Source organism: Leopardus geoffroyi, chromosome D4 (assembly GCF_018350155.1).
Source record: "Leopardus geoffroyi isolate Oge1 chromosome D4, O.geoffroyi_Oge1_pat1.0, whole genome shotgun sequence".
Taxonomy (NCBI): Eukaryota; Metazoa; Chordata; class Mammalia; order Carnivora; family Felidae; genus Leopardus; species Leopardus geoffroyi.
Window position 1 is genome coordinate 74,406,090 of NC_059342.1, and position 26,953 is coordinate 74,433,042.

The following is a 26,953-nucleotide window of genomic DNA, read 5'->3' on the forward strand; positions in this document are numbered from 1 at the left end:
ACTGGCTTTTGCACGGAGGGTCATTGTCCCCTTTCACAGATGAGAAAACTGAGTGTTGGGTGGGGCATCTAGCACTGGGTAGAGGCAGCAAGGGGGGAGGCGGTGGGGGGATGTCCATCCGGGTCAAGGGCAGGGCTCTTCCTTGGCTTTAAGCCCCACCCCTCACAGCCGGACTGGTCTTTGTCTTGCAGGGACTGATGGGGAACATGGGGGAGCCTGGACTGAAAGGTGATAAGGTGATCTGAATACTCCCTTGTTGCACTGTGTTTTATCTGCATGCCAACTCCCCCCACCCCCTCGCTGCGGCTGGCTTCTTACCAGGTCCACCCCCCCTGCACTCCTGCCTCCTCTCTGGCTCCCCTAAATCTGTGCTCCCCAGCTTCTTCCTTGTAACTCAGGTGGAGCTCAGGCAGGTGGTTTGGGGCATGGAGACCCTGGAAGGGGGCGTGGGGGCTGTGAAGGCATAGGTCGGGGTCAGGTAAGGCGGGTCTCTGAATTAGGACAGCAAAGCTGAGGCCAGCATCTGGGCTTGGAGGCCAAAGCCAGGGAAGGCAGACGGTGGGGTGGGGGGTGGAGGGGGAGTATTATTGCTGAGATGACAGGCCCCAGGGAAGGTATGGTGTGAGGTCCAGAGGCCTCTCCCAGCCACAGGAGGAAATGAATCCACATAAACCACCCCAGTTAGAACCGGGCACCCGACCCCAGAGAGCACGGGGTTTCAAAGTACAGCAGAAAAGCGGGGATGGGCCTCTGAGCCCCTGACCCGCTTTCTTCCCAGTTGCCATGGGGAGGCCACTCCTGCCACATGTCCTCCCCACGCAGTCCTGCTGCCAAACTCACCCTGTGCCAGACCACGGTTGGAGGCGGGTAGGTGGGACCCCGGGGCCCAGGCACGCGGCATCTGAGGCACAGAGACAAGGAGCACTTGGGGCAGTGTCTCGTGTACTCTGCCCTCTGGCTGTCCTCCTGCCCTGTCCTCTCAGCCTTTCAGCAAAACGGGCACCCCAAAGGGGGTGTGGGAGGGCTTTCGGGCCCTATCCAAGCTTCCACAAGTGTGAGTAGACGACAGCCGCTCCCGTGGCCGGGCTCCCTCTGCACCTGTCTTCAGATAACGCCACTCCCCGTACACCTGAGAGGCAGCAGCAGAAGTCCGTGCTGGGCCGTCTGCCTGCTCTGCGGGGATGGACCCCCGGCTTCCGAGCCTCGGTGAGTTAGGAAGCCTGCCTGAGCACACGCAGCTCGTAGTAACGTCAGGATTCGAACCCAGGCACGTGCCTCCAGAGACCTCCACCACGAAGCAGAACTGAGGGCAGAAGGGGACAGCTGATGAGGCCCTTGGAGGTCACCTCCTCCAGCTCCTCCGAGTCCATGCTGGGCAAACAGCCCCAGAGAATTAGAAGAGATGCAGTAAAGGAAACTCAGCCCTGGGACTTAGAAAATGCAAAGCTCTGGGCGGAAATGGACACACCCAGACTGTCCTACCCACCCCAGCCCTAGGTAGCCAGGGGGTGCAGTGCTCACCCCAGGCCTCTCTCCATCTGTCTCCACCTCTTCCATCCCCTGCGGTCCCACCCAAGCCCTGGCTGTAGTCCCGTCCCCCCCCCGGCCTCAGCTCCACCTCTGCCCTGCTGGCTGCTAAGCCCCCTCTTCTGTGACCTTCCCCTTGAGATGGAGGGGCTTTCTGTTGGAGGCAGGGGCTTCCCCACGGCTACCTGTTTACTCTGGGGTTTGAGACACCAGTACTCTGGAAATGTTGAAGTCATGGATAAGGGAAAAGAGGCAGGGGGAGCGGGGGTGTAAGCACTGAGCTTTTTATAGGCCCTTCTGCAGACCTGGCCTCCAGCTCACTGTTCCTCCAGGAACATGGAAATAAACGTGTTACATGGAACTCGGCTGGCTTGCTGACTGCTGGTGCCTGGGACATTTCGGGATGTGAAAGCTCTGGAAAAAAAAAAAAAAAAAAAAGAAAGGAAGAAAGAAAAGAAGTGGAAGAAATTGTTTTCCTGCCCATAGTTAAAAAAAAAAAAAATCTAATACGACTTTGGGGTTGACAAAAAGAAAAAAGAGCTCTCTTTGTTGCCCCTTTAGCTGGGGAGGGATTTTAATGTGGCTGAGAGAGAGGTTCCGATCAGCCCCCTTCCCCCACCCCCCAGGGATGACGGGGCCATCCCTTCATGCTCCCTGGTCGTGCTGCCTAGAATCCCAGATTTTCCATGACCCGGCCTGGCCTCAGTCCCACTTACAACCACTTGGCTCTGTCTTCCTGCGTGGAGGCACGTTCTGGAACCAAGACTCCCGCTCCAGCCCCAGCTTTCTCCGAATCCATTGCCTTGATTTCTTAGGTGTCTTTTTAAACTTTTTTTTTTAAACCCCTCTGCTCCTCTTTTAGATATTAAAACAAAACAAAACAAAACAAAACAAAACAAAACAAAAAAAAACTTCCTTGGCTTTCAAACCCCTGGGATATTATACAGGGTTTTCCAAACTGGAAAAACCAAAGTAAGTGTTTTTTTTAAAGATTTTTTTTTCCTTTCTTTCTTTCTTTCTTTTCTTTCTTTCCTTCTTTCTTTTTTTTGTTTTTTTTTTTTAAATTTTGGCTTTTGTTTTACCGAGGAAGTTTTTCTGCCGGCTTGTGGCCTTAGCTGCATGATGTGGATTCTCCACATCTTCCTGGGTTTTCTCCCCATTCTCCCAACTGTTCCTGGGGCTGGGAATGTTCTCTGAGCCCTGGGGCCAGGGTATTGCTGGGAATGTCCCACATGGAAGGCTGGAAATGATAAGGACTGCGTGATGTGACTCCCGCGGTAAGAAGAAACATCTTCTGATGTGGTTCTCCGACAGTTCGTTTACCAGGATGTGGCCGCAAATAGGGAGGGACCAGAAGAGACCACTGTCACCGAGCCTGTGCCCTATGTCACCTTAGGAAAGAAACGCCAGAACTAACTCGAGACCCATTTACTCGCTGTTGGCACATAGTCTCAGCAAGACTATGTTTCTCATGCTATAGCTAATTAAAAGCAACTAATCAGACGCGGGCCTAAGCTGATGGCTGGCATCGAGGCTCGCACAGAAGGGAGAGTGACGGCTCCCAGCCTGGTGGTGAAAAATATCAAGCGATAGATGCAGACACTTAGAAACCCCAGTGATGGGGGGTGGGGCACTATACAGGCTACACTTGCCCCTGTGTGACAGCAGCAGAGGAAGGACTTGATGGATCAAGAAACCATTCCTCTGATCTGTAAGTGCCGCTTCTCCTGGAAAGGCCAGGCAGCTGAGCTTGTTAGTAGAGTCGTCAGCCACCTGAGCAACCCCAGGCAGACGTGCAGACAGGTCAACGTGGTGCCCCCCAGGCCCTGGCTCTCCCGGGGGGCCTCTGCCCTTTACTTTGACAAGGCTGCCGCTGGTGAGATCCACTTTGGGGACAGCCTCGGCAAAGCCATACCTTGCCAGTGGGTCTGGAAGCGGGGAGGCACCCGGAACCCCGCACGGTCTCCGTCGTAACGTTCTTTGCTGGTGTATATTTAGGGTGAACAAGGGGTTCCCGGTGTGTCAGGAGATACCGGATTCCAAGGAGACAAGGTAATTGCGGCACATTTTCCCCCTGCCCCCTGCCCTGCTCTTCTCTGGTCCTGGCTTGCTTCTCGGGGTCCCTGATGGGCCAGGATCCCCCTGCAACATGGCTTCCTTTCACATAATCGTACCTTCTCCAGCCTCAGTACCCCCATCACCATCTCTTCCCTGGACTTTACAACAGCCTCCTGACTTATTTCCAGGCCCCCAGCTTCCTCCCTCCCAGTCTGTCTTCCTCACTGCCACAAAGCTCTGCTCGTCGCTCACAAACCACCCATGGCTCCCTACTGCTCCCCGAGTGATGTCCTGACTCCCCAGCACCCGGGACCCTAGTGAGCAAGTTTCTCAGACCCATTCCTGCCCCTTGCTCTTAACATCCCTGTGCTCCACGGAAGTGCCCTCTGCACCCCCCCCCCCCGCCCCACGGTTTTTCACACATGGCTGCCTTGCCTGGCACCCCTCCACTCAGCCTCTGCATGGCCCAACCTACCCATCATTTAGAACCCCGCTCAGATACCATTTATTCCACCTGCTCGGATGGTGGCCTTTTCCCTCTCTGCATGCCCCGAGCAGCCTATCCATTACCTGTGCAGCACTTGGTAGATGGGGACTTGTGCTCACCCCCCTGCCAGACAGCAGGCTCCCTCAGGACACTGCCCCAGACCGCCCTGGTGTAGCTGAGCTCAGAGTCCTGCACAGAACATTTAGGACACGTTTGAGTAAGTGAGTAACTGGCCTTACTGACTGATGGATGAACCGGGGCAGCCTGCCGAGGCCGGCTCCTCTTTGCCTGTGTCCGGCACCGTGTGGCCACATCTGGCCCTCACCCAGCCAGTCAACGAGGCCCAGATGTTGGCCAGCTCTCCCTCTTCCTCTTCCCTCCCTCCTGGCCGGCCTGTCCTGACCCAGCCTCGGTGTCTCCGGATTTCGAGCCATCCAGGCCTCGCTGCTTCCCCTGCCGGGCCCCCGTCTGCAGAGTTCCTCACGCATAAGGGCACTGACAGTGCTTTTGCTTGGAGCCCTGGGGTCCCGGGTGCCAGGACAGTTTGGTGAGGAATAGGGGCTACTGTTTCTCCTTTGTGTCCCCGAGGCCCAGCCCCCAGGGGTGCCCAGCTGGAGCTTACAAGCAGGGAAAGTGAGGGGGGAGCTCGTCTCCCCCAAAGGTTGGTGTTCTCTGGGCCTCAGCTGGGCAAGGATGACTGAGCAGCTGTTCACCTGGCCGTTTCTGTTCCTTACTAACCCCAGCTTGTTCTTGGCCTTTTCCAGGGGAGCCAGGGGTTGCCAGGGTTCCCAGGCGCACGGGGGAAGCCAGGGCCTCTGGTAAGTACCTTTTGTTCTGACACCCCCAAACCTCACCCTCTCCAAACAGTCATGAAACATGGCCAGGGGCGGTCACATCCTGGACCTCGTTTCCTCCTGCAGCAGCTCTGGGAGACAAGCAGAGCAAGACAGCAATGAGATTCACCCATTTTACAGATGAGGACGCTGAAGCCCAGAGAGGCAGGAACTCACCCAGCGTCGTACATAGGCCGCAGTCAATGTCGAGTTCTGGGGAGAATCAGAATCTGGGGCTCCCAAGCCTTGAAAACAATAGTAGCATGAATATCAGCAGTGGGTGTCATGTGTTTGTTGAATGTTACTATGTATCGGACCCTTCCCATACAATAGTTCTTTAAAGAGTGCCAGCCATCACCCCAAAGGCTACAGAATTATTATCCCTCCCATCTTACAGATGGGGAAACTGAGGTTCTGCAAGATGAAGTGTCTTGCCCAGGGTCCCATGTCTGTAAGTGTAGGAGCCGGGGCTTCAACACTAGCTCCTATCAGTCTAGGCAGATTTCATTCATATGCTCCTGAGCTTTTCCAACTACCCACAGCCTGGGGGGTAACACAAGGGATGGTGGCAAGTGGGCCCTCACTTACCCCTGCGTCCCCCGCCATCTCTTCTCTTCCACAGGGCAAAGTTGGAGACAAGGGATCCCTTGGGTTTCCTGGGCCTCCTGGCCCCGAGGTATGTGATGCCATATTGCTGTGTCTGGCTACAACTGGGACTGAGTGTTGTCCTTGGGAAACTGAGATACGGAAATCAGGGGGTGGGTGGAGCTAACCTGAGGACACACAGCAAACGGGAGATGGGGGCTGAGAATAGAAGTTCTGAGATCAGAGATCTTTCCTTTTCTGACTCGGTGCCCCTGGCAGCTCTCACTGGCAGTGGGACGGAAGCTGGCCTCAGAGACTCTGCCTAGCTCTGTGGCCACCTTTAGAGTTTCCAGAAAAAACATCAGGAAAGCCCTCTGAACTCGGTCCTGCACCCTTAACAGGAGCTCCTGCATTCTCGAGCCTGAGCCCTGGAACCCTTCCAACCGCCCACACTCCCCCTGGAAAAGGTTCAAGGCTCAGCACTTCTAGGAATGGGGAGCAAAAAGCAATGATAAAATTCTGGGGTTTGAGTGGAGAATGAGAAATCATGAAGGATCATCTAGCAATTAATATAACTTGCCTTAGGTAGGTAGAGCCCCGAGAGGTTCTGGCACATGTGAAAATCCACACCAGTCCGCTAACCGTCTATCAGCTAGCGCCCACATGTCACATATGACAGGCTGAGGCATATAATGGCTGCGCTTTTCCACCGGCCCCTCCGACTGGGACCATCTCTGGAGAATGGGGTGCTCTGTGCCAGGGCTGCTGTCTGTCCGGGGTCCTCAGCACCCAGGTCCTCCAGGGAGTCTAGGGGGCAACCCCAGCAAGCCCCCCCCGCCCGCCATGTATACACACACACACACACACACACACACTCCCTGGCCTCCAACCTTGCTCGTTCACAAGATCTCAGAGGCAAAACTCTCTGTCTGCCGAGCTCCCCAGACCCTTCCAAAGATCACTCCTGGTATCGCCCAGATAGATGAGGGATGGTTTCCTGAAAGTTCTGACTTCCCACTGTGTTGACTTTGGCTGTGACACAGTCCCAGCTCTAGACGAATGGAGTTGGCCTGTCCTCCGTGGCCTCGATTCCTTCCCCTGGCCACTGAGGAAGAAGACTGTGCTAGCGGTCTGGCTTTGCCAACAGGCTGGCTGCTGGGGGTGGGGCGCATGTCGCCTCATGTTCTTTGGGCACCTCCTCATGCCAGCAGGCTGCATAGTGTCTTTGGGATAAGAGCACGCTGAATTGCCACCACAACCATGTGAGGGAGTTATTACTGCCACCATGTCCCAGATAAGGAAACTGAGTCACTGGGTAGTGGAATGACTTCCTCAGGGTCACTGCTACTTGTAGCCAATAAGGTCTGCTTTGGTTCTCTCCTGGGTCCCCGCACAGATCCGGGGTCCGCCTCTCCCATCTTTGTGTCCTGTTTGGATTGGCTAACTCGGTGTCCAGAATATGGCTCTGCACAGCTGGAGACAGAAGCTGATGAGCGTGTCAGCGCCTTCCTGGGTCTCCGCTCCTTCTGAGACCGTGGGCAGGACGGGGGGGGGGGCGGTGCCCTTTGACTCTGCAGCCCTCGCTGAATTCGCTCGTTCACTCATCAGTGTGTCTGATCTGTGTGAGTGCCAGAATCTGACCAGCATCCTGACATCCGGGTTCTCCCTAGAGATAGGCCCACTCCAGGCAGGACACGGGACCCCAAATCCTTCTAGATACGGGTTTTTATTGAGTGCTCAGCGGGTGGCCAGGCACTGAAGTAAGTGCTTTGTGCTATCCACTTCAAGCCTCAGAATGGCCCTGTAAGGTGATGTAGTCACCACTTTACAGATGAGCAAGCCAAGGCCCAGAGACGCTCAGGAACCGGCCCAGGGTCACACAGTCAGTCGGTGGCAAAACAAGTCTTTGAGGCTCTCAGTTGTTTTTTTTTTTTATTATTTTTTTTAACGTTTATTGACTTTTGAGACAGAGAGAGACAGAGCATGAACGGGGGAGGGTCAGAGAGAGAGAGGGAGACACAGAATCTGAAACAGGCTCCAGGCTCTGAGCCGTCAGCCCAGAGCCCAACGCGGGGCTCGAACTCGCGGACTCGCGCGAGATCATGACCTGAGCCGAAGTCAGACGCTTAACCGACTGAGCCACCCAGGCGCCCCGAGGCTCTCAGTTTAAAGAAAAAGATGTGGGGGCGCCTGGGTGGCGCAGTCGGTTAAGCGTCCGACTTCAGCCAGGTCACGATCTCGCGGTCCGTGAGTTCGAGCCCCGCGTCGGGCTCTGGGCTCATGGCTCGGAGCCTGGAGCCTGTTTCCGATTCTGTGTCTCCCTCTCTCTCTGCCCCTCCCCCGTTCATGCTGTGTCTCTCTCTGTCCCAAAAATAAATAAACGTTGGAAAAAAAAAAAAAAAAAAGATGTGGTGCTTTGACTTCCTGTGACCAAAAGGTCAGAGAAGAAGAAGAAGAAAAAAACAAAACACTTATGAAGACAACATGGGAGGAGGCATTTTGATCCCAGGGATTTATACAAGAAGCTTTTGGTTTCTAGTTGTCAGGAAACTTAGGGGGTAGTTGGGGCTGCCCTAAAAGTGAATGTGGTGCTAGGATGAATTAGCAGAGGTATTACACTGAAAACAAGGAAGGGGATTTCCTATGCTGGCCTCTGCTGGTCTATTCATACCCAGAGAAGCATCGGCATCCTAGTGATTGCCAACAATGGAAGCTGACCACTTGGAGGTGGCAAGACTGAGGGGCCCAGGGCCCCTGACTAGAAACCGTCGAGGGAGCAGCAAAGGGTAGGCCTGTGGGGAGGGAATAACTGGTCTCTGAATTGTGCGAAGACCACTGTGGGGAGAAGAACTCCCTTGTGCTTTGTGGGGTCCTAAGGGGCAGTATGACGTTGTCAAGGGGAAAAGGAGGGGGTTCTGCTCCATATCAGGAAGAAGCCTCCATTGCACGGTGATCCATTCATTGGGAACAGGCTTGGTCTGGGAGCAGTGAGCCCTCATTGGTGACAGGGAGCAGAGCCCAACACAGCTGGCCAGGACGGAGGGGGGATTTCAGCTTTGGATAGGAGGAGATGAGCTTATTTAGATCAGCATTTCCCAGTCCCTTCAAAGTCGCCGCAAACCTAGAACATAATCGTGTCTGCAGGATCACCGCGAAGGATGACGTTTGTCAGAGCTGAGGGTGGCTAGCTAAGGCACTCTGGCTGCCGCGGGCCCAGGACTTGGGAAATTCTGGCTCAGACAACCTTGTGGGCTCTGGGAGCTTTTTCCAGTGCTAAGTATTCTCTTGCATTGTCTTATTTAATTTTCTCAGCAACTATCTGAGATGTATGGGCTGTTCCCGAGATACCTGTGTGAGAAGAGAGGACCGCAGGGTCAAGGTGGTTAACTGAGCTGCCCAGGGGCACATCCCACGCAGGAAGGGATGGAGACCCGGGTCAGTGTCCCTCCAAGACCTATACTCTTAGCACTTCCCTTCACCTATGGGTGACCCCTGCTCTCTGTTTGCCCTCAGGGGTTCCCCGGAGACATCGGCCCCCCTGGGGACAACGGCCCAGAAGGCATGAAGGTGAGTCCCTGCCTAGGGCAGCCCCAGTCTCTGCGGAAACCCCAGGCCTCCAGGGCTGGCTCCCTGGCTTGGAATCGTTGGGGGTCTCGCCAGCCTCTGCTGGATGTGGGGGTGTCGCCTCTGAGACAGCTTTTTGTTCCCTTCTCACCAGGGTAAGCCTGGAGCTCGAGGCCTGCCGGGACCCCGTGGGCAGCTGGGGCCCGAGGTGAGACTGTCTGCCCCCTGCCCCCTGCCCCCTGCCCGTCCCCTGCAGCCCTGCCTGTTCCATGCTGGGTCCTGGAGGCCTCAACCAGGGCAAAACCCTGGGCTGCCCCAGACTTGCCCTCCAGCTCATCCTTTCCAGTCCTGCCCCGTGACCCTGCCAAGGTCGTTCTCTGACCTGGCCTGGCTGGCAGGTCACTCTCTCCCTCCACGGCATCCCCATTGCCCCGGGGTTTTCTCTCTGGAGGCCACCGCCTCTGCTCCCACCCACAGCACAGCTTACCAGGGCGTTGGGTGGGGGGTGGGTAGAGTAGAAATTATCAGTTCCATTTTACAGGTGAGACCCTGACACTCAGAGTGGAGGCACTGTGTTGGGCCCCATGGTCAATGGTAGGCAGGGTCAGGATTCAAAGCCACATCTGCTTGAGCCCAAAACCCATGACAGAGACCCTGTGCTATTAACTCCGTGTTCCTGGGAGCTGCCTGGGGGGCATCCCCAGAGAATTCTAGGACTTGCAGCGCTAGTGAAGGACAGAGAGGAGATTTGCTTATTTCCTCATTCATGCTGAAGGGGGTGAGACGTTCTCTGTGGGTGGGCCTGTTGGGCACCCCATGGGCTGGCCCCAGCTTTTCTCTGCACACGAGGCCCCCCACCACCCACCTGGGCTCAGGCCCCAAGGCTCCCATGACACACAGCCCTGGGTGAGGGTACAGGAGGCCCCGACTTGCCACAACCACAGGCATGCATCCAGCTGACATGGATCCCTTCACAGGCTGGTTCTGGGTCTGGCGGGGTCCCAGCGCTGGCTCCGGGAGCTGCCACATGGGGCTGTTTTCCTGGAAACCGGGTGTGGGGGGAAAGCTCCGGAGGGGGCCTCTTGGTCAGGCCTGCCATGCCAGAGAGACCAGCTTGGAGGCTTCCCCTAGCCTGCGGGAGGGCCAGGAGTGGAAAGGGAGGGGAGGGGAGGGGCACCAGCTACGTGCCTCTGTCTACACCCACGTGACCACTAAAGAGACTGCCACCTGCTCACATCTTCATGGATTCATTCATCCACTCCCGCATTCATTCACTTCTTCATCTCCTCCCTCTCTCATGCCCCCGTCCCCACCTTCACTCACCACACGTCCATGAGACGCTACACACCTATCTTGAGTGGTGTTTGTGACGGTGTAGGGGATGGGGCCTCAGGAAGGAATAAGAGATCATCACTGTCCTCCAGCAACTAAACTTAGGCTAATCATCATACTTTAGGATGACCCTCTTCATTCTGCACCATTCTATAGAGGAAACTGAGGCATGGTGAGGCTAAGGTTTGCCTTAGCAGAATCAATGGCAGAGCTCAGGATAGGGCTCATATCTTTGAGCTGCAGCCTGGGGCTCTGTATCCACAGCATATGAAAGGGTTTGACTTTCGGCCCAGCACTGCCACGAACCAGGGCCTGTCACATTCAGATGACATGGGGGGTCCCATTCATGCAGAAGTCCTTGTGTGGCCTGAGAGGGGGCCCAGCAGGGGTACCAGAGGTACCAGGAAGGCTCTCCTCTGTCCATCCCTTTCCCTCCTTACAGGTCAAGTTCTCTGAGAGTCTCACTGGATTAATTTCTCTTTTTTTCCTCTCTTGTGTCTCCCAACTCTAGGGAGATGAGGGACCCATGGGGCCACCCGGGGCCCCTGGCTTAGAGGTGAGTGTCGCTGGCCCCCAGGGGAGGTGGGATTTCTCAGCGCTGAGTGAGCTGTGTGCAGACAGATGACATCTGGGTGGTGCTGTGCAGAGAGGTCATCAGAGGGAGCCTTGGGCCAGCCAGAGAGGGGACTAGAACAGACACCAAAGGAGAGAGACAAGAGACAGGAAGCTGGCCGGCCGTGGTGACCCGGCTGCCATGTGCTGGGCTTTGTCTCTACTCTCCTACATTTGATTCTCCATGAGAGTGGCATTGCTGGTCTGGGTGTCATCCGAGGCCATCGGGCTCAGAGTGAGGGGTTGGCCCCGTGTCTCAGTCTAGAACCTAACCTTGCAAGCATCCCGCCCGACTGCTCAGCTCCTGGTGGCCTCTCACAGGGTCCACCCCAGCTGACCGTGTAAATCAGCAGTGTGTGCGTGCTTTGGTGCTGGGGCCTGTTTACGCTCTCAAAAAAACCATCAGGGACCCCGAACGCTTTTCTTTGTGTGCGTTCCGCCTATTGATATTAGTAATTAAAACTGAAAACTTTTCAATGTATTTATTAATTCATTTGACGGAATAATAAACCCATTTCATGTTAACAAAAATAATAGTTCTACAAACAAGACAAAACAAAACAAAACAACCAGCTATATTTTCCAAAGCAAAATGATCTAATGAAAAGAGTGGCATTGTTTTACCATTTTTGCAAATCTCTTTAATGTCGGGTTTAATAGAAGACGGCTGGGTTCTCCCATCTGCTTCTGCATTCAATCTGTTCCTGCTACCACATGTCATGTCGCCTCTGGAAAAGTCCGCTCACACTCAGGAGGAGAGAGACACAGTAAACAGTGTCTTAGCATTATTACGAACCATAGTTCTGAGGTCATCAGTCCCTTGAAAGGGCCCCAGGGACCACAGGGATCCCCAGACCACATTTTGAAAACCACTGGTATAAACTCTCCATTCCTCTGGGCCTTTTATCTTCTGTGCCCTCCTCCCTTTTCCTCATTCCCTGAAAGCGGGTTTCAACATCCCCATTTACAAACAGGACAGGCCTGGGAGGGGAGACTTCCTTGAGGTCACACAGGTGCAGACCCCTCCCTGCATCTCCAGTATAGCCTGGGGCTCCAATTCCCTCCCCCCCGCATTGTGACCCTCCCCTGCACCAGGGCTGGGACCCCAGCAAGGCTGCCTCTGCACCCCCCTCACTCACCTCTCTCTGTTGCAGGGCCAGCCTGGCAGGAAGGGGTTTCCTGGTAGGCCCGGCCCGGATGGCATGAAGGTGAGGAGTCCTGGAGGTGACTGGGCTTGGTGGGTTGAGGGGGACACCGGGGGAACAGAAGAAAAGGGGAGACAGCCAATGAGGGCCCCAGGAAGGACCCCAAATCCCACGGGCAGTTGTGGAAAGGAGGGCGATGGTCCCCATTATCACAACATATTGGTACCAGAGAGGAAAAAATGACCATAACCTGAATGTCCGACACCAGAGTAGTGTTCAAGTACCGGGATACGATGCGACCACGAAAGGTGGTGTAGTGGAAAAGTTCGCCAGATGGGAAATGCCCGTGCGCGTGGACGTGGTGGAGGCAGGAAGCAGGTTACGGATGGAAGGTTAGGCCCCGGCCTGTGGTGGGGGCTGATTGTACCGTGTTCCCGGGGGCCCGGAGCAGAGGCTGCAGTGTGGACGGGGGCTCTCTCTGGGTGGTGAGAGTATAGGACGTTTCCGTCTCCTTCTGTGGGCCTCTAGGTTTTCCCCATCCTGTGCAGTAAATATGTATTATATTCGTTAACAGGTTTTTGGGGTTTTTTAAATTGTCATAAAAGAACCGGCCTGCGTAGGAGGGTGATGACCCCGGCACACGGGCCCATGGGCAGCCTCGCTCACGGGCTTTCCCAGGACTCCCCTTGGGGGCCATGTTGGGCCACGTTTGCAGCTGGGGCGACTCACCAGGGTTAGGGCAGAGCCAGGGTAGCTCAGGTCATCCGTGTCCCCCTCCACTCGGGGAACATGGCCCGTGTGTCTGGCCCCTCTGGTCCTTGTGGGCGTGAGGCCTGGGGCAGGAGCCGGAGGGGAGGATGAGGCACAAACCCGATGGCGGTGAGCCGCGTTCATTCGTGAGCCAAACTCCTGGCTAGTCCGAGCCCTCGTCCTGCCCTCTGAGGTCTGGGTCTGTCTCCCTCAGATACCAGCTGGGTTTCTGTGGTGGGAGCAGTGACACAGTCTGGCTGGATTTATCCCACGGGTCTGCTCGCCTCTCTGCAGCTCGCGCCGTGGGGAGACCAGGGCAGCCGTGGCTGCCGCAGGAGCGGGAGCCACCCCGGCATGGGATAAAGCTGGCAGACAAGGCTCCAAGAGGCCACCAAGCATGAGAGCTGGAAATAGCCTACAAGACAAATGAGTCTGATTTCCCTTATTTATAGTTAGGGAGGCTGAGCCCAGGGCAGGGACAAAAGTCACCAGTCATTTTGTGAGCCGGGAGCAGAGCTCTGGTAGGTTAGCATCTAGGATGCAGGTGCCCTGACTCCCTAATTCCCTGCTCGCCCTGTGGTGGGGCAGCTTGATACAGTAGGAATGGGGATTTCAATCTGTCAGGCCAAAGTTTCCAATTCTAGCCCTACATCTAGCTTGCTGCGTGGCATTGAGCAGATCGCTTCGCCTCTCTGAGCTTCATTTGCCACCTCCACAACATGCGGCAGGTTGATGAAGGGCCCAAATTAAATACAGACATCAGGGCGCAAGTAATGGGTGGCTAGGGCCATGTCCAAGGCCAGAGGTTCTGTCCAAGTGTCCCATGTCCCCGCCGTTTGAGATCTGTAAGGCCAGACGCTGGAGTTGAGGTTCCTATCCTTCCCTACCGGTGGGGGCTAGGGCCAGTCAGCTGGGGTGTTCCCCAGGGGGACCTGGACCTCCCATCACCCATCCCAAGCCATCTTTCTCTTTGCTTCCTTGCAGGGAGAGCCGGGTGATCCTGGACGGCCAGGGCCAGTGGGTGAGCAGGTAAGTCAATACTGGTCTCTGAACACAATGCCTCTCTTTATCGAAAACTCACTCTGTGCCAAGCCCTTTGGTGAATGCTCCACACGCACCCGCCTTTCGTCCCCCTGCCTAGCTCCTGGGGTCAGTTAGCTAGTCTCCCCTTTCCACTGATATGGCCACTGACTCTCCGTGGGGGTGAAGTCACCAAACAAGAAAGCCGTGAATCACAGCCCCATGGCCTAGCTCTGTGGATGTTTTTGGAGCGTTGGCCCCAAAGGGGTTACATGACTTTGCTCCCAGAACGTTACAACTGGAAGAGCCTCCACTAATCGCCCGCCGTGCCCCATTTACAGATAGGGAAGCTGACAACCAGAACCATAACCACCTGCCAGGGGCTCTTGGCCCAGGCAACCCTCACTTAGAAGGAAAGTGAAATTCAAGCCAGGGGCTCTGGGAAGCGGGGAAGTCAGGCGAAGTTCTGAAGAGGAGAGGGGGCCGCGAGTTGTCGTTAAAAAGGAGGCTTGAGAATCACAACCTTCATTATTGAGGCCCAGGGTCCTCGGTGCTACAGAGAAGCAGCTGTGAGTTCTGGGAGAAGAGACCGCAGGGCCCCTCCTCTGTAGCCCGACACAGCCTGAAAGCCTAACCTCTGGGCTTGGATGGCAGGTTGAAAGGTAGCGATCTCCTCCACTGCCTTAAAGAAGCACCTCACCCCCTCAACTCTGCAAGGCGCCGGTTCAGGCCAGAAGAAAGAATGGCGTTGGGGACCCTGAAGAATCTCTCTGCTGAGAAACGCCATCAGTGGCGTGAGAGTCGTGCACGACGGGTTTCCTCACCAGGCCTGCAACATCTGTTGGGGGGAAGAAAGGAATTAAAGCAGGGGGTGGACTGGATTTTTGAAACCTTTCCAGTGTCATTCGAGCGCATTCTGTGGGAAGCCCGGGAGTTTGGAAGGGCTGTCACGGCCTGGATATATTTCCTGATTGGAAAAAAAAGGCAATGCGATCAGCAAATTTAATTTCATAGTTATGCTGATGGTAAGGGCCCTCGGGAAATAGATACTCAGAATCCTAGGATGTCGGAACACAGAGGGTCCTTGCACAGCACTCTGTCCTGGGGTCCTAACCTTTTTTGTGCCTTGGGCCCTTTGGCAGGCTGGTGAAGCCCATGGACCCCTTGTCAAGAATTAGAGTTTTTAAAAATGCACAAAAATGCAAAATGGAGGATTGCAAAAGCAATCGATTTTATATTGAAATGCAATTTATGAAGGTATGTTAAGTGCCATCTACTCCCAGCCATCCTTCTTTATGAACGCGTTGAATAATGAGATCCAGTAGCACGTCTAATAGCAAAGCCTCAATTTTGAACAGTGACAAGCCTTAGTGACACATTTTGAAATCTCTGCAATGGTGACTGCACTGTGACATGTAAATATCTGTGACAGTTACAGGTATCGTGGGTGTGTCGGCTACACTCACATTTGAGGGAGATGCCCAATTTCAGCTAGAGATCGGTGAAAATAAAAGTCGTAATTTTTTTTCCTAGTCAAGCTCGGGGACCCCCTGAATTCCATCCCCAGAGCCTTCCAGGAACCCCGGTTTAGCCCACGTTGGCCATCTGATTGACAAAGATGACTAAGCAAAGAAGTAGCGAAAGCTGGGGCCAGGCGGAGAGGGCGTCTGGCCTGGGGCAGCGGCGCGAAGGTCCCCGTGGATGGCTCAGTCCCTCGCTAGCCGCTTGGCTCGCTGGGACCATAGCAAGAGACAGGGGCCTGTCTGAATTGTGAGACAGAGCTGGAGCCCTGTGGTGGGGGTGCCACGCCAGCTGTGCCCTTGGCCCCTCCCCCTTGTGGAAAGGGGCAGGTATCTCCTGTTCACGGCAGAAGCAGAGGGTCCCCGTGAAGGGTTATAAGGTCCTCCTTAGGATCACGGTATCGGCCACACTGATTGGGCTCCTGCACCAGGCTCCGTACCAAACACCGTCGCCCCCACTGCCTGCGATTCCCTCCCCAACCCCAGGATGGTAGATGTTAGTCTCCCCATTTCACGGATGAGGAAACTAAGGCTCTGAGAAGCGAGGCAGCTTGACAAGATCTCCCCCGGGCAGTAGCACAAGTGTCAGAGCCAAGGTTGACACTCGGGGCCGCTGGGTTCCCAAGATCCGCCTTGGAGGGACTGGAAAAACTTTAGACCTCCTGACCCCTGGCTGTTCTGTAACAGCTACTAAGAGTGCAGATGGCTCGCCAGCAAGCCCTGTCCTAGGTGCTGGGGACACAAAGATGATCACAGGCATGGGCCTTCCCTTTAAGAAGCTCTCTCTGTCGGGGGAGAAGCCAGGCATGTAAACACTCCCTCCCTGAGATGTCTGTTCCAGTAGAGAACCCACAGCTGTCCTGTTCCCGGTTACACGTCCCAGGGCCTAGCGAGGGAAAGGAAGGAGGGAGGGAGAAAAACTCCCATAAGCAGACAACAGCCCTTTTATCTGTAGACAGTGTGAGGACCAGGGCAGGCTCCTTCCCCAAATCGGGGACTCAGATCCTGCCCGTGCAGTGCCCGCTGTGGGTGACCGTCCACCCCTATGTCCTCACGCCAGCTGGAGAGGAGCCCGCGGTGCCCGCAGCGGTCAAAGCTGCTTCTCCACCCTGCCCCCCTCCACCAGGTGGAAGCCCTGGGCCCCTAGGGCTGGTTTCCTGGCCAGCTTCATCTCAACCCACAGACTGGGCCTGCCAGGATCTTCTGGGACACTGCCCCATGGGTGTCCTGGGGGCCGGAATGGGGAAGTGGGCCACTTGCTGTATGGCCCTTATTCATTAGGATCCTGTTTGGCTTCTTGTTTGAGGTTTATGACCCGCGTGCCTTCCAGGACCCAACAACTCATAAATTTAAAGTAGCTATGAAATTTCTGTTTCTCTGGGCCAGTCGGGCAGGGGCCTCTTAACAGAGCCGTTTTTATTCCCTTCTCTCGGCATCCTCTAAATGTCTGAGTGCTCCCTTGTGGGGCGCGCGGGCCTCCGTCTTAACCCTGTGCCCTTTTAAAATAAATTAGAACAGGACGGGAGGGAACTAAGGTTTATGGAGTGCCTACATGTGCCGTGCATTATCTCCAATACTCAGAACAACCCCGGGGAGACCGGGAAAGACCTTTTCCTAAAGCGCCCCCCCCTCTGCAGGTGATGAGGCTCTGAGAGGCTCTGTGACTTACCCAGGGTCCACAGACCTAAAGACTGGGTGACAATGACAGGAGAAGTGTCAGGTGAGGGCCTGGCACTCTGTAAGTGCCACCTGTTGTTAGTAATATTGCCGTCACCTTGAAAATAGTCTGATTTTTTTTTAAAGTTAAGTTGTTGCAAAAGTCAAATACTTGGTTACTGTCTTATGTCTTGGTTACATGACTTATTAGCCATGACCTCATACCTGGTGCCTCACTCCTCTCGCCTCATACCTCAGCCCGGAAGGGTCTCTGAGCCCAGAGGACCAGGACCTCCGTTGTGCAGCAATGGTGCTGGGGTACGGGGTGGGGGGGGGGCGCTGTGCCTTGCTCATGGCCACACGCTTTGGAGGCCCTGGGGTGGAGGCACAGGTACATGGGCCTTGGAGCCACACGGACCAGAGCTGAGTCCCAGGCTGCAGCCGCAAAACGTACATGGTGCGTGGCCAGACCTGAAAACGGTCTCTGAGACACAGCTCACCCTTTGGAACTGGGCACCGTGTTTTCACTCTAGTTGATTGACAGGTTGGCCAGCTGATTCTCCCAGAAACTCTTGGCTGCAAACCTGAGTTCTTCCCAAGCCATTGTCCTACCTCTGAACTGCACCAGACCCCCTCCCCCCCTCCCCAGCTCCACTCAAATCTTCCTTAGCAGGGAAGAGTAGGGGGTCTGGACAAGGAAGTGTCTGCTTTCCTGGGTGGCTTCTCCAGGCTGTTGAGCTTCGCTGAGCGGTGCTTGTGTGTCTACTCAGGGCCAGCGAGGCCGGCAGCCACCTAGAAGAGCCTCTGGAACACAGAGGCAAGTTATCACCCAGTGGAGTTAAAAAAAGCCAAAGGAACCGCAGCGTGAGTGTGTGTGTGCCCTTCAGAAAGGAGAGGAAGCCTTTCACAAGACAGTATAAAGGCCTCTACTTCCTACGTTTCAATCAAGACTTTTGGCGGAGGCTGTGACACTGTTTCCATCCTGGCTAGCGGGTTTGTTTCTCTCTTTGAAACAGCCCCAGAGCCCGGAAAGATGGGGACAGATTTCCCAGCACCGCTTAAGGGCCATCCCTGCCCGCCCCCCCTCCCCCCCCCCAAACGTGACCGCCTCCCAGCCTGCTTCTGGCACAGGAAGAATGTGTGGCGCTCCCAGGGATGCTGGCAGCGGCCCCACTGCTTGGCTCCCGAATCAGAACCATCTGGTGGAGTGAGGGAAGTCAGGACAGTGCCTGGAGAGAGGCAGCTCTCCTCGGTGCCAGCCCCACGCCTGCCTGCCGCATTACCAGGCACCGGGGAAGAGCCCCAAAGAGACGGGGAGATGTGGGCCAGCTGCCTCTGAAACTCAACACATCCTTGCATTCACGTTGCTGCCTCTTTTCTCTTGCTTTCGTGAATGTTTCTTCTAGGGACTGCTGGGATTCATTGGTCTGGTCGGGGAGCCGGGGATCATGGGAGAAAAGGTGAGTTGTGTTGGTGGGGGCAGCGGGGTAGAATATAGAAACAGATAGAACTCGTGGTTGAAATCTTAAAAATGATGAAGGGGCCAGTTGCCCCGAGGATTTCAGACTTGTTTCCTCTGTGGCTTCCCCTTGCTTCCCTAGCGTTCCACACCCTCAAAGAGCCATTGTCCCCTTTCCCAGCACCCCCTGGGGGCTCTGCCCTGCCCTCCCGCAGGAGCAGCTAATGCACTTGCTGTGGGCCTGCCCGCCTGCTCACTGGCACAGCATAGGGGCGGGCGACAGAAGGGAGGTAAAGAGCCATCTTTTTGAAAAAGGGCACAGTTCCTTAGGCTGCCTTGTTAGTCCCCCGGCAGCTCTGTTTTACAGACCAGACAACCGAGGCTCAGACGGGGGAGGGGGTGGGGGGGAGGCTGACTCAATCAAGGTCGCCCAGGTAGGAAGTGACAAAGCTGGGATGTGAACCAGGTTCAGTGCCCGGGGCCTCACGTTAGCTCCCAGCTCACCAGCACCCTGTGGTTTCCAGTTTCCCACCATGGGCCCTGGAGGGTACCTGCTTTCCTTTTATAGGTTTGTCTGATCCCCAAGCTGGCCTTGCGGGGTGCCCGTATTATTCCCACTGATTGGATAGAGAAACTGAGGTCCAGAGAGAGGAAGCCTCTGCCCTACCACGACCACCTTCTCCTCCTCCTCTGTTTTCTCTTCTTCCTCTTCTCTTCTTAATTGATCTTTTCATTTTGAAGTAATTATAGAGTCACAAGATGTTACAAAAAGCAGTACAGAAGGCACCCTGTGCCCTCCCGTGGTCACATCTTGCACGACCATAGTGCGATATCAAACCAACTCTGGCCTTCCCCTGTTGCTCAAATGTTCCGTGTCCCTCCTCACCTACGTTGCCCGTGCCCCTCCCCCGGCCAGGTACACCCCTCCTACTCCCACCCCTCCACCCTCTCTGCCTAGATCATGGTCTGTTCTCCTTCAGCTCCCTCGGGTCAAGCAGGTCTTCCCGAGGGGGGCCTCGGGGGGCACCCCCAAGCCCAGGTGCCTCAGATCCCCTGCTGAAGGGCCTTAGCACCGAGACCCACGCCCCCACTGCACTGCCGCTGGTTTGCATCTGCGTTGGTGATTTGTGTCCGTCTCCCCACGACACTCAGGGTCTCGCGGCCCATGAGCAAGGTCTGTCTGTGCTCCTCACCATTGCATCTTCTGGGGCTGGTGTGTCATGCCAGGCCCGTAGAAGACGTTTGGTAAATGTTTGCCGTCTGAGTAGATACAAAACACAGGGCCTCACACAAACAGCCAGGATGCAAAGCCAGAGCCCCTTTCGCCAGCAGCCTCTGACTCCTCCACCCACCATCTCTGCCCAGTCTGTCTGGATGGATCAGGAGGAAGAGAGTTGCATCTCAGATGCCCCAGCGTCTCATCTCTGTCCGGGCGAGGGAATGGGGAGACTGAGAGCGCCTTCCCTTACCGTCTCCACCTCAGCAGGCCCAGCCCAGGGGACGCCGTGCCCAACGAGGACCACATGACATGGGCCAGCATCACAGGGGACAGTGTCATTAGCTCATCCTTGCTCAGGATCACCCTTGCCCGAGGGAAGCCCTCTGTGTGGCATGCCACAGTGGATGCCGAGGCCTCCCAGGGCTTGCCGGGTTCCTGGCTTCTGCTGAGCGAAATCCCAGCGCCCCTTCGCCTGTCACCACCCTGGGTGATGCGGCTCTAGACTTCAGACAAGTCCCTACCCCCTCCTTTTTGGCCTCTGGAAGGCCTCTGCACCTGCTCCGCAGAGACCCACCCCACAGCCATCACCTCCCTGAATTGCTGTCTCCATCACAGGGTGACCGGGGCATGATGGGACCCCCAGGCGCACCTGGACCCAAGGGATCGATGGTAAGGAGCAAGTGTGCACGCCTTGCCCTCTCCTATCACTGTCGTGGTGACAGTTCTGCTCTCCTCTGCCTGCTTCCGCATACCTTGGGCATTCAGAAAGACCCACCCCTTCCCCTTCCAAGAGGCCACCCTCATGGCCCCGGGGTTGGGGCTGGGGCTGGGGCTGGGCCGCCGGGGGCGGAAGGAGGAAGGGCCACCTGCTTCAGCTGATTCCTTCTCTCCCATCTCTTTCTTGGCAGGGTCATCCTGGAACTCCCGGTGCAGTTGGGACCCCTGGAGAGCCCGGACCCCGGGTAAGCAAAGCCCTCATGTTCCCTGAGTTCAAACCCACTGCCGAGTAATGGTGAGGAGTCCAGACAAAACCAGAGTCGGACGAAACCCAGGTTTGAGTCCCAGCTCCATATTACCAGGGAAGATCATTGAACTTCTCAGAACCTAAATTTTGCTCATCTGAAACACAGAGAAAATAATCGTGGTCATGATAGTGTCATCACATGAGTTAAATGAAACTGGGCAGCTAATGTTCATTATGTAGTGATGTTCCTTGCACGGGGTATCTTGGTCATTAACGCCATCATCGCTTTGTTCATTCACTCCAGAAATACCCTGTCACGTGTGCCTGAAGCCGCTCCAGGAGCGGGGGACAGCAGCCGTGAACGAGGCAGAAAACTGCTGCTGCCCATTAGGAGATTATATTCTGGCATTTGAGAGAGAGAACCCCATAAATAAGGGACACCTGCTATGGAGAAAGTAGGGGAGAAGATGAGAAATGCTGGGGACACATTGGATGAGGGTTAGAGCATGGAGGTGAGGACACGAGGAGCCTGGGCTTGTGACGATTGAGGGCCAGGGGTATTCCTGAGGATCCTGAGGCAGGGAGGAGTGGGTGAGGCAGGGTAGTCAGAGTAGGGGACCCCATCTGCTCTCCTGAAGGTGATGTTGGGGGTGGGGAGGGGTGGCTCTCATTCCGAGCCCTCAGAGTGTCTGTTCCCTCTGTCTCTGCTGACGGAGGCTGGAGGCTGGGAGGGGCTCTCACTTCAGCCAAGACTCGGGCTCAGAGCTGGGAGCCCACTCTGGGGAGGTGGAGGGGTGGGCTCAGGCAGGTAGAAAGGGTATGGGGGATGACGGAGACCAGCGCAGGCAAGATCCTGGGACAGGGCCAGGGGACGATGAGTTCAGGCTGCCCAGGTCCCTCCAAAGGCCAGGCTGAGGGACTCCCTGGAGTCTGATGAGGGAGGAAATGGGAGCCTTTGATGGCCTGAATCCGAGGGAAGCATGCACACACCAGTTCTCTGTGCCAATTAGGGAGGCAAAGCCAGCTTGGTTCCCAGACTCTTCTGTGCACCTACTATGTGCTGGGCCTTTGCTCAGCCCTGAAGGTGCAGGACTGGTATGAAAACACATCTGCTTCTAAGATCCTGTCTAGTGGGAGTGCCAAGTAGAAATAGCCTCCTGCTCATTAACAGACCTTTACTGAGCACCTACTGTGTGCCAGGCGTCAGGGGGATGCTGAGGAGGGATATGGAGGCACTACCCCGGGAACGAGAAGCCGGCACACAAGTAACCATAATCCCAAGACTGAGGTGCCACGCGGCGGGTGGCTCTGTGTGCCCCCTACAATCCTTTTCATGAGGTGGAAAACTCACGGTGCAGAGGTGGGATGAGAGCCAGCACTCTGGGCTCCTGATGGCATATCTTTCCCTGTTAATGGGGAGGAGGCAAAACCACTTCTGGCCTGGGGCTGGAGGGGCTGGTTGGTGGCCGAGGATCCCAACTTGCAATCTGAGGGTCCTAGCCCACCCAGCCGGAAGGCTGCTGTCCCATCTCTCTCCCCAGTGTTCACGGGACCCAGGTACGAGGGTCTAGCAGACGCTCCTAGAGACACAGTGACTGGGGACCATCAGTGTGGGAGGTGCCCAGGCTAGGGTCCATCAGCAAGTTAGAGCTCCTCTGCCCTTAGACCTCAGCCTCTCTGGGCCTCAGGCTCCCTATCTGTCCAGCGGGAGGAGGAGCCTGGAACAGAGTTGCTGAGGCAACATGGAAGGCCAGTGGGAGGTGAGAAAACAGGGGATGTCCCAGCCAGCGTACGGAGGGAAGGTGCTGGCCTCTGAATCCTCTACCTCCGTGGCTCCGCAGACCTCCTCCCCACTCTGTGTCCTCAGTGCTTCTAACTGTACTGGGGGGCGGGGGTGGCTCCGACGGAGTGAAATCAGTCACATGCTGCTTTCAGACCCCAAGGTTGCCATTGATTCGCCATTGCTGCATTTGGGGCTGGGTCACCTGGATCTCTTGGGGTCCTTCCCGGCCAGCCAGCTGCCCTAGTGCTGTTGGGAAGCGGCATAGCACCAAGGTCCAGAAATCTGACTTCAGAATCAGACACATGTGAGTCAAATTCCTGGCCACTTTCTAGCTGTGTGATTGTTGGCAATGGTCACGTCTTCTCTGCGCCTCAGTTTCCCCGTCCGTAAGCCAACATCGTACTACCTTCATGATGAGGTTGTTATGAGAAGTAAGTGGTAACAGTGCATGCTGTAATGCTCAGCAAATGATCTGCATATACTAAGTGCATAATGACCGGTAGTAATAAGAATTACTATTTATTAGATACAGTGATTACCACGATTATTAGTAAGACTTACTGTTAAGGTGACATTTCTGATGATACCGTTCACATCTGATGAGTATTTTCCCACTTTTCCAATCACATTAATACCCATGTCCTCCTACAGCCCATCGAGGTCAGCCCAGATCAGGACCTTCATGATGTGGGGGACTGGGGACGGGTTCCAGAACCTCGAGTTACTGCCCCCGCCCCCTCCCCGACCAAGAGAGCCGATAGCTACCCTTTGCTGGGACTTCCCATGTCGTTTTGTCTTCCCAGCAACTCCGGGAGCTAGGGATTCTTCTTATCCCCATTTATAGATGATGAAACAGAGGCCCAAAAGGTGGAAATCACTTGCCAAGGTCACAGGATTAGGAAGTGGCAGGGCTGGGATTTGAACCTGGCTCTCTGGTGGAGCAGTCTGCTCCTTTAAGTCCTCTATTCTACTGCCTCAGAGTCCAGACTTGGCTCCTGAAATTTCCCAGTGACGCATTGCATGCCTGCTGCGGTCCAAGATCCTGCTGTAAAATGGCTCGTCCTCACCCAATCTTCCCATCTCCTGCCATCCCGGAGTCAGATCTGCTTTCTTATTGGGCCAAGCCTGGGTCCTCACCCTGCTTGCTCTGCTGACAAGGGGCAAGTTGGGGCCCAGCCCCTCACATCAGCCCTTCGGCAGCAGCTGATGGAGGGTCTGTACCCCTCGAGGCCGTGGGGAGGGACGAACGGGAACAGCAACTTTTTCCTGAGGCCCCAAATGGAGCTGGGCCTCTCCCTGGTATTTGCAGGGGGCTGAAGCTGCCTCTTCCTTGTAGAAGGAGCACGCCCCGTCTGAGGCTCGCTGCTGAGCTGGGAGGCTCGTGGAGGGGTCCGGCTGGCCTGCTGTGCGTGAAGGCGCTGCTTGGTGTGTGCAGCCCGGGCCGGAACCCGGGGGAGAAATGAGGCAATGAGGCAGCCTCCTCCTCCTCCTTCCTGCTTCCTTCCCACCCTCTGTCCTCGCCTGTTGTTAGGTTGTTGGCGGGTCCTTCAGCAGGTCCCCACGTTCCTGTCATGGGTCTGCGCTGTGCCAGGTGCTGGAGAACAAAGGCAACCCTGTGTTTTCCTTCCCTCCCTCCCTGTCTCTCCCTTGCGTCTCTTGTCATTCCTGCATCAAACCAGATAACCGGGCAGCTTCCCGGGGCCAGGCCCTGTTCCCTTCTCCCTGCCTCCCCCTCCCTCACCCCAGGGCTAGGGTCTGGTTCTTCTCTGTCCTTACCCCAGGGCTCTTTCTGCCCTGGTCAAAGCTTGCAGCTGATAGTCGGGGTCAGGGCGGGGGACAGATCACAGGGCTGCCATAGTCTCCTTGCTGATGGAGAGAGAAAAGGGGGAATGGGCATTTGAGGAGAACTTTGGTCAGGCATGGCATGGTAGCTTCTGGTTGTCGATTTTGAGATACAGGAGAAAATGGCTCATCCATCCAGGGAGGCTTCTTCTTACTCCTGGACTCCCAGGAAAGGTTAAGCCCCCTCCCCTCCCCCACCCCACCCCACCACATCAAGCCTAGGGCATTGACTCATGCTCAGGGTTACGGCTTGTGGGCCACTTCTCCCAGTGGGACAGCTTTTCCCACTGGGCTGCATCCTTCTGTGCAGAGGCACTGGGCCTGCCCAGGGGCCGCTCCCAAGCACTGCCTGTCTGAACGCTGCGGCCAGGCTTCACCCCCATGCTCCTAGCCTTCCCTCTCGCCCCTTGCTACCGGAAAGGGGGCTTCTCCAAACTCTTTCTCCTCCCCACAGGGTCCTCCAGGATCTCGAGGTCCACCAGGCATGAGGGGAGCAAAGGGACGCCGGGTAAGTAGGGCCCAGTCCCCGGGGGGCTGATGCTGGCAGGCGCCACCTGACAGAGAGGCTCCCTCCTGGTCCTTGCCCCCTGCCCAGCCCTGAGATTGGTGGTTTCCAGGCATCACACGGGGTTCCAGACTCATCCTGGGCCTGAGTGTTGGCCTGGGACCCCCTTTCCAGCCATCTCTTCCAGACCATTTCTGAGCTCCAGGCCTTGCCATCCAGTGGGTACAGGCCAGCTCTGTGGTACCTGTGTTTGTCCATCCATTCATTTAGTTGGTCATTCAACCGCCATTTATTTAGCACCGACTATGTGCCTGCCACTGTTGAAGGGTCTGTAGACACTGCAAAGAATGGGACAGGCATGACCCCTGCCTGCTCTCGTGTGGCTCAATCCAGTAGGTCAAAGAGATTGTATAGGGTCATTGGCACATTGATGGTGATGATGCACAGGCAGCTTGGGAGCCTGGAAAGGGTTTCAGAGAAGGCTTCGGGAGAGGAAGACAGCTGAGCTGATGCCAGGTTCTGGGCAACGGACCGCCCTAAGGTGAGAGAAGGTGTGACATGCTTCGGGGTCTCCAGTGGTTCAGCAGACGGGCAGGCGAGAGGGATGAGACGAAGAATTAGCAGGTGCCAAGCCTGCGAACAGCACAGCGAGGCCTGTGGGCTGCTTTCCAAGGGCAGTGGGGAGCCACAGGGGATTTTAAGCAAGGGCTGGCCTGAGCACAGTGTCAGGTACTGTCTGTCACATGTTTCACTCATTTAGTCTTCAACACTACTCTATAAAGAAGGTGCTATTCTTATTTCTGTTTTATAGACGAGGAAACTGAGGCACAGAGGGGTTAAGTCACTTGTCTCAGGTTGCACAGTTAGAAAGTGGCAGAGCTGGGATGGGGACCCAGGGAACCTGGCTCTTTGGCATACTGAACGTAGTCTCATTTTCAGTCATGCAGGGAAGGCTGATGCAGTGGTTTTTCTGCCCCCAACTGGTGTCCGGGTGCTGGGCCAGGCAGCCTTGTAGGAGGGAAACGCCAAGGCACAGGTAGAGCCGGCAGCCGAGGCCTGATACCCAAGCTCCATACAGGGGATCTGTGATCAGTCTCCTCTTGGCTGAATTTCAAGTGGTTTTAAATTTTCCCCCAAACCAGATGGCCTGAACAGTCAGCCAGGGAGAGGGGGGATTAAGAGGCATTCCTCTGGCCCAGCAGGGCCCCTCCCAGTGCCATGTCCTGGGTCTCTGCAAGTGGACCCAGGCCTGCTGGCAGCCAGTTCCACCTTGACCCTGAGCATGTCACCCCCTGCCCCAGAAAGCCAGATTAGCTGGAGGGTTCAAGGTCCTCAACTCACAGCTTCCCCCCGCTGGCTTTACCTCCCCTTCCCAGCAGTGGCTTGAAGAATGTATCTCCTGCTTGAGGAAACCCAGGCTCCAAACCACATCAAAAGTCTCCAGGGCTGGGAGGGAAGCATCGGGAACATGAGCTCCTCCCCTCTGCTGGGTTTGGCAGGAATGCAAAACCTGTGGGAACAGCCCCTTGAGTCCCTGGCCTCATGGTCCACCATTGGCCACTTCACAGAGGGGTAACTGAAGGATGGCGGGGGCGGGGCGGGGGGGATCCTAGAGAGATGCATACTGTGCCTGCAGAAGAGCTCAATTCTGGACAGGCCTCCACGAAGCCACTGGCTTGCCGAGTGACCTTAGCAAGACCTGGCCACCCTCTGAGCCTCGGTTTCCCCATATGTGCCATGGGGAATGTAGAAGGCCCTGCCTGTGTCTCTGCCCATGTGCGGGAGGGGACGAGATGGGCCCTTAGGCCCTTGGCTCTCGGTAGAACTGCTGACAGGGTCTGGGTCCACAGGCTTTGGGGGCTCGGTGTCAGACCGGGGCAAGTCCCAGCCTTCCCAGTTACCAGGTCTGGAACCTCAGGCCTTGGTGGGTCACATGAGGAGGAAGTTGTAAGGACCCGGAGTATGAACGCACATCAGCTGGATGCCCATTTTTCCCACGGCCGCCAGTCACTCTTTATCAGTGTGGGAGTGAACTCCCCGTCACAGGGGGATGTGGAGGTCGGGGTCTGCTCTGGGACAGGGTGCTGGAAAA

General features: G+C 55.9%; 1 protein-coding gene across 9 annotated transcripts in view; it reads left to right on the forward strand.

Moving 5' to 3' along the window:
- COL27A1 (collagen type XXVII alpha 1 chain) overlaps positions 1-26,953 on the forward strand; it is a 141,557-nt gene that overhangs the window by 68,868 nt on the left and 45,736 nt on the right. For all 9 annotated transcript variants that reach the window (XR_006710373.1, XR_006710374.1, XM_045469584.1 and 6 more), the window contains 13 exons: positions 192-236; positions 3,526-3,579; positions 4,837-4,890; positions 5,528-5,581; positions 9,004-9,057; positions 9,209-9,262; positions 10,898-10,942; positions 12,153-12,206; positions 13,878-13,922; positions 18,496-18,549; positions 20,383-20,436; positions 20,676-20,729; positions 24,811-24,864. Coding sequence is in view for 7 of the 9 variants with exons in the window: in XM_045469584.1 (XP_045325540.1) it covers positions 192-236; positions 3,526-3,579; positions 4,837-4,890; positions 5,528-5,581; positions 9,004-9,057; positions 9,209-9,262; positions 10,898-10,942; positions 12,153-12,206; positions 13,878-13,922; positions 18,496-18,549; positions 20,383-20,436; positions 20,676-20,729; positions 24,811-24,864 (675 nt within the window). In the remaining 2 variants the exon portion in view is untranslated. The remainder of the gene's footprint in view (positions 1-191; positions 237-3,525; positions 3,580-4,836; positions 4,891-5,527; positions 5,582-9,003; positions 9,058-9,208; positions 9,263-10,897; positions 10,943-12,152; positions 12,207-13,877; positions 13,923-18,495; positions 18,550-20,382; positions 20,437-20,675; positions 20,730-24,810; positions 24,865-26,953) is intronic.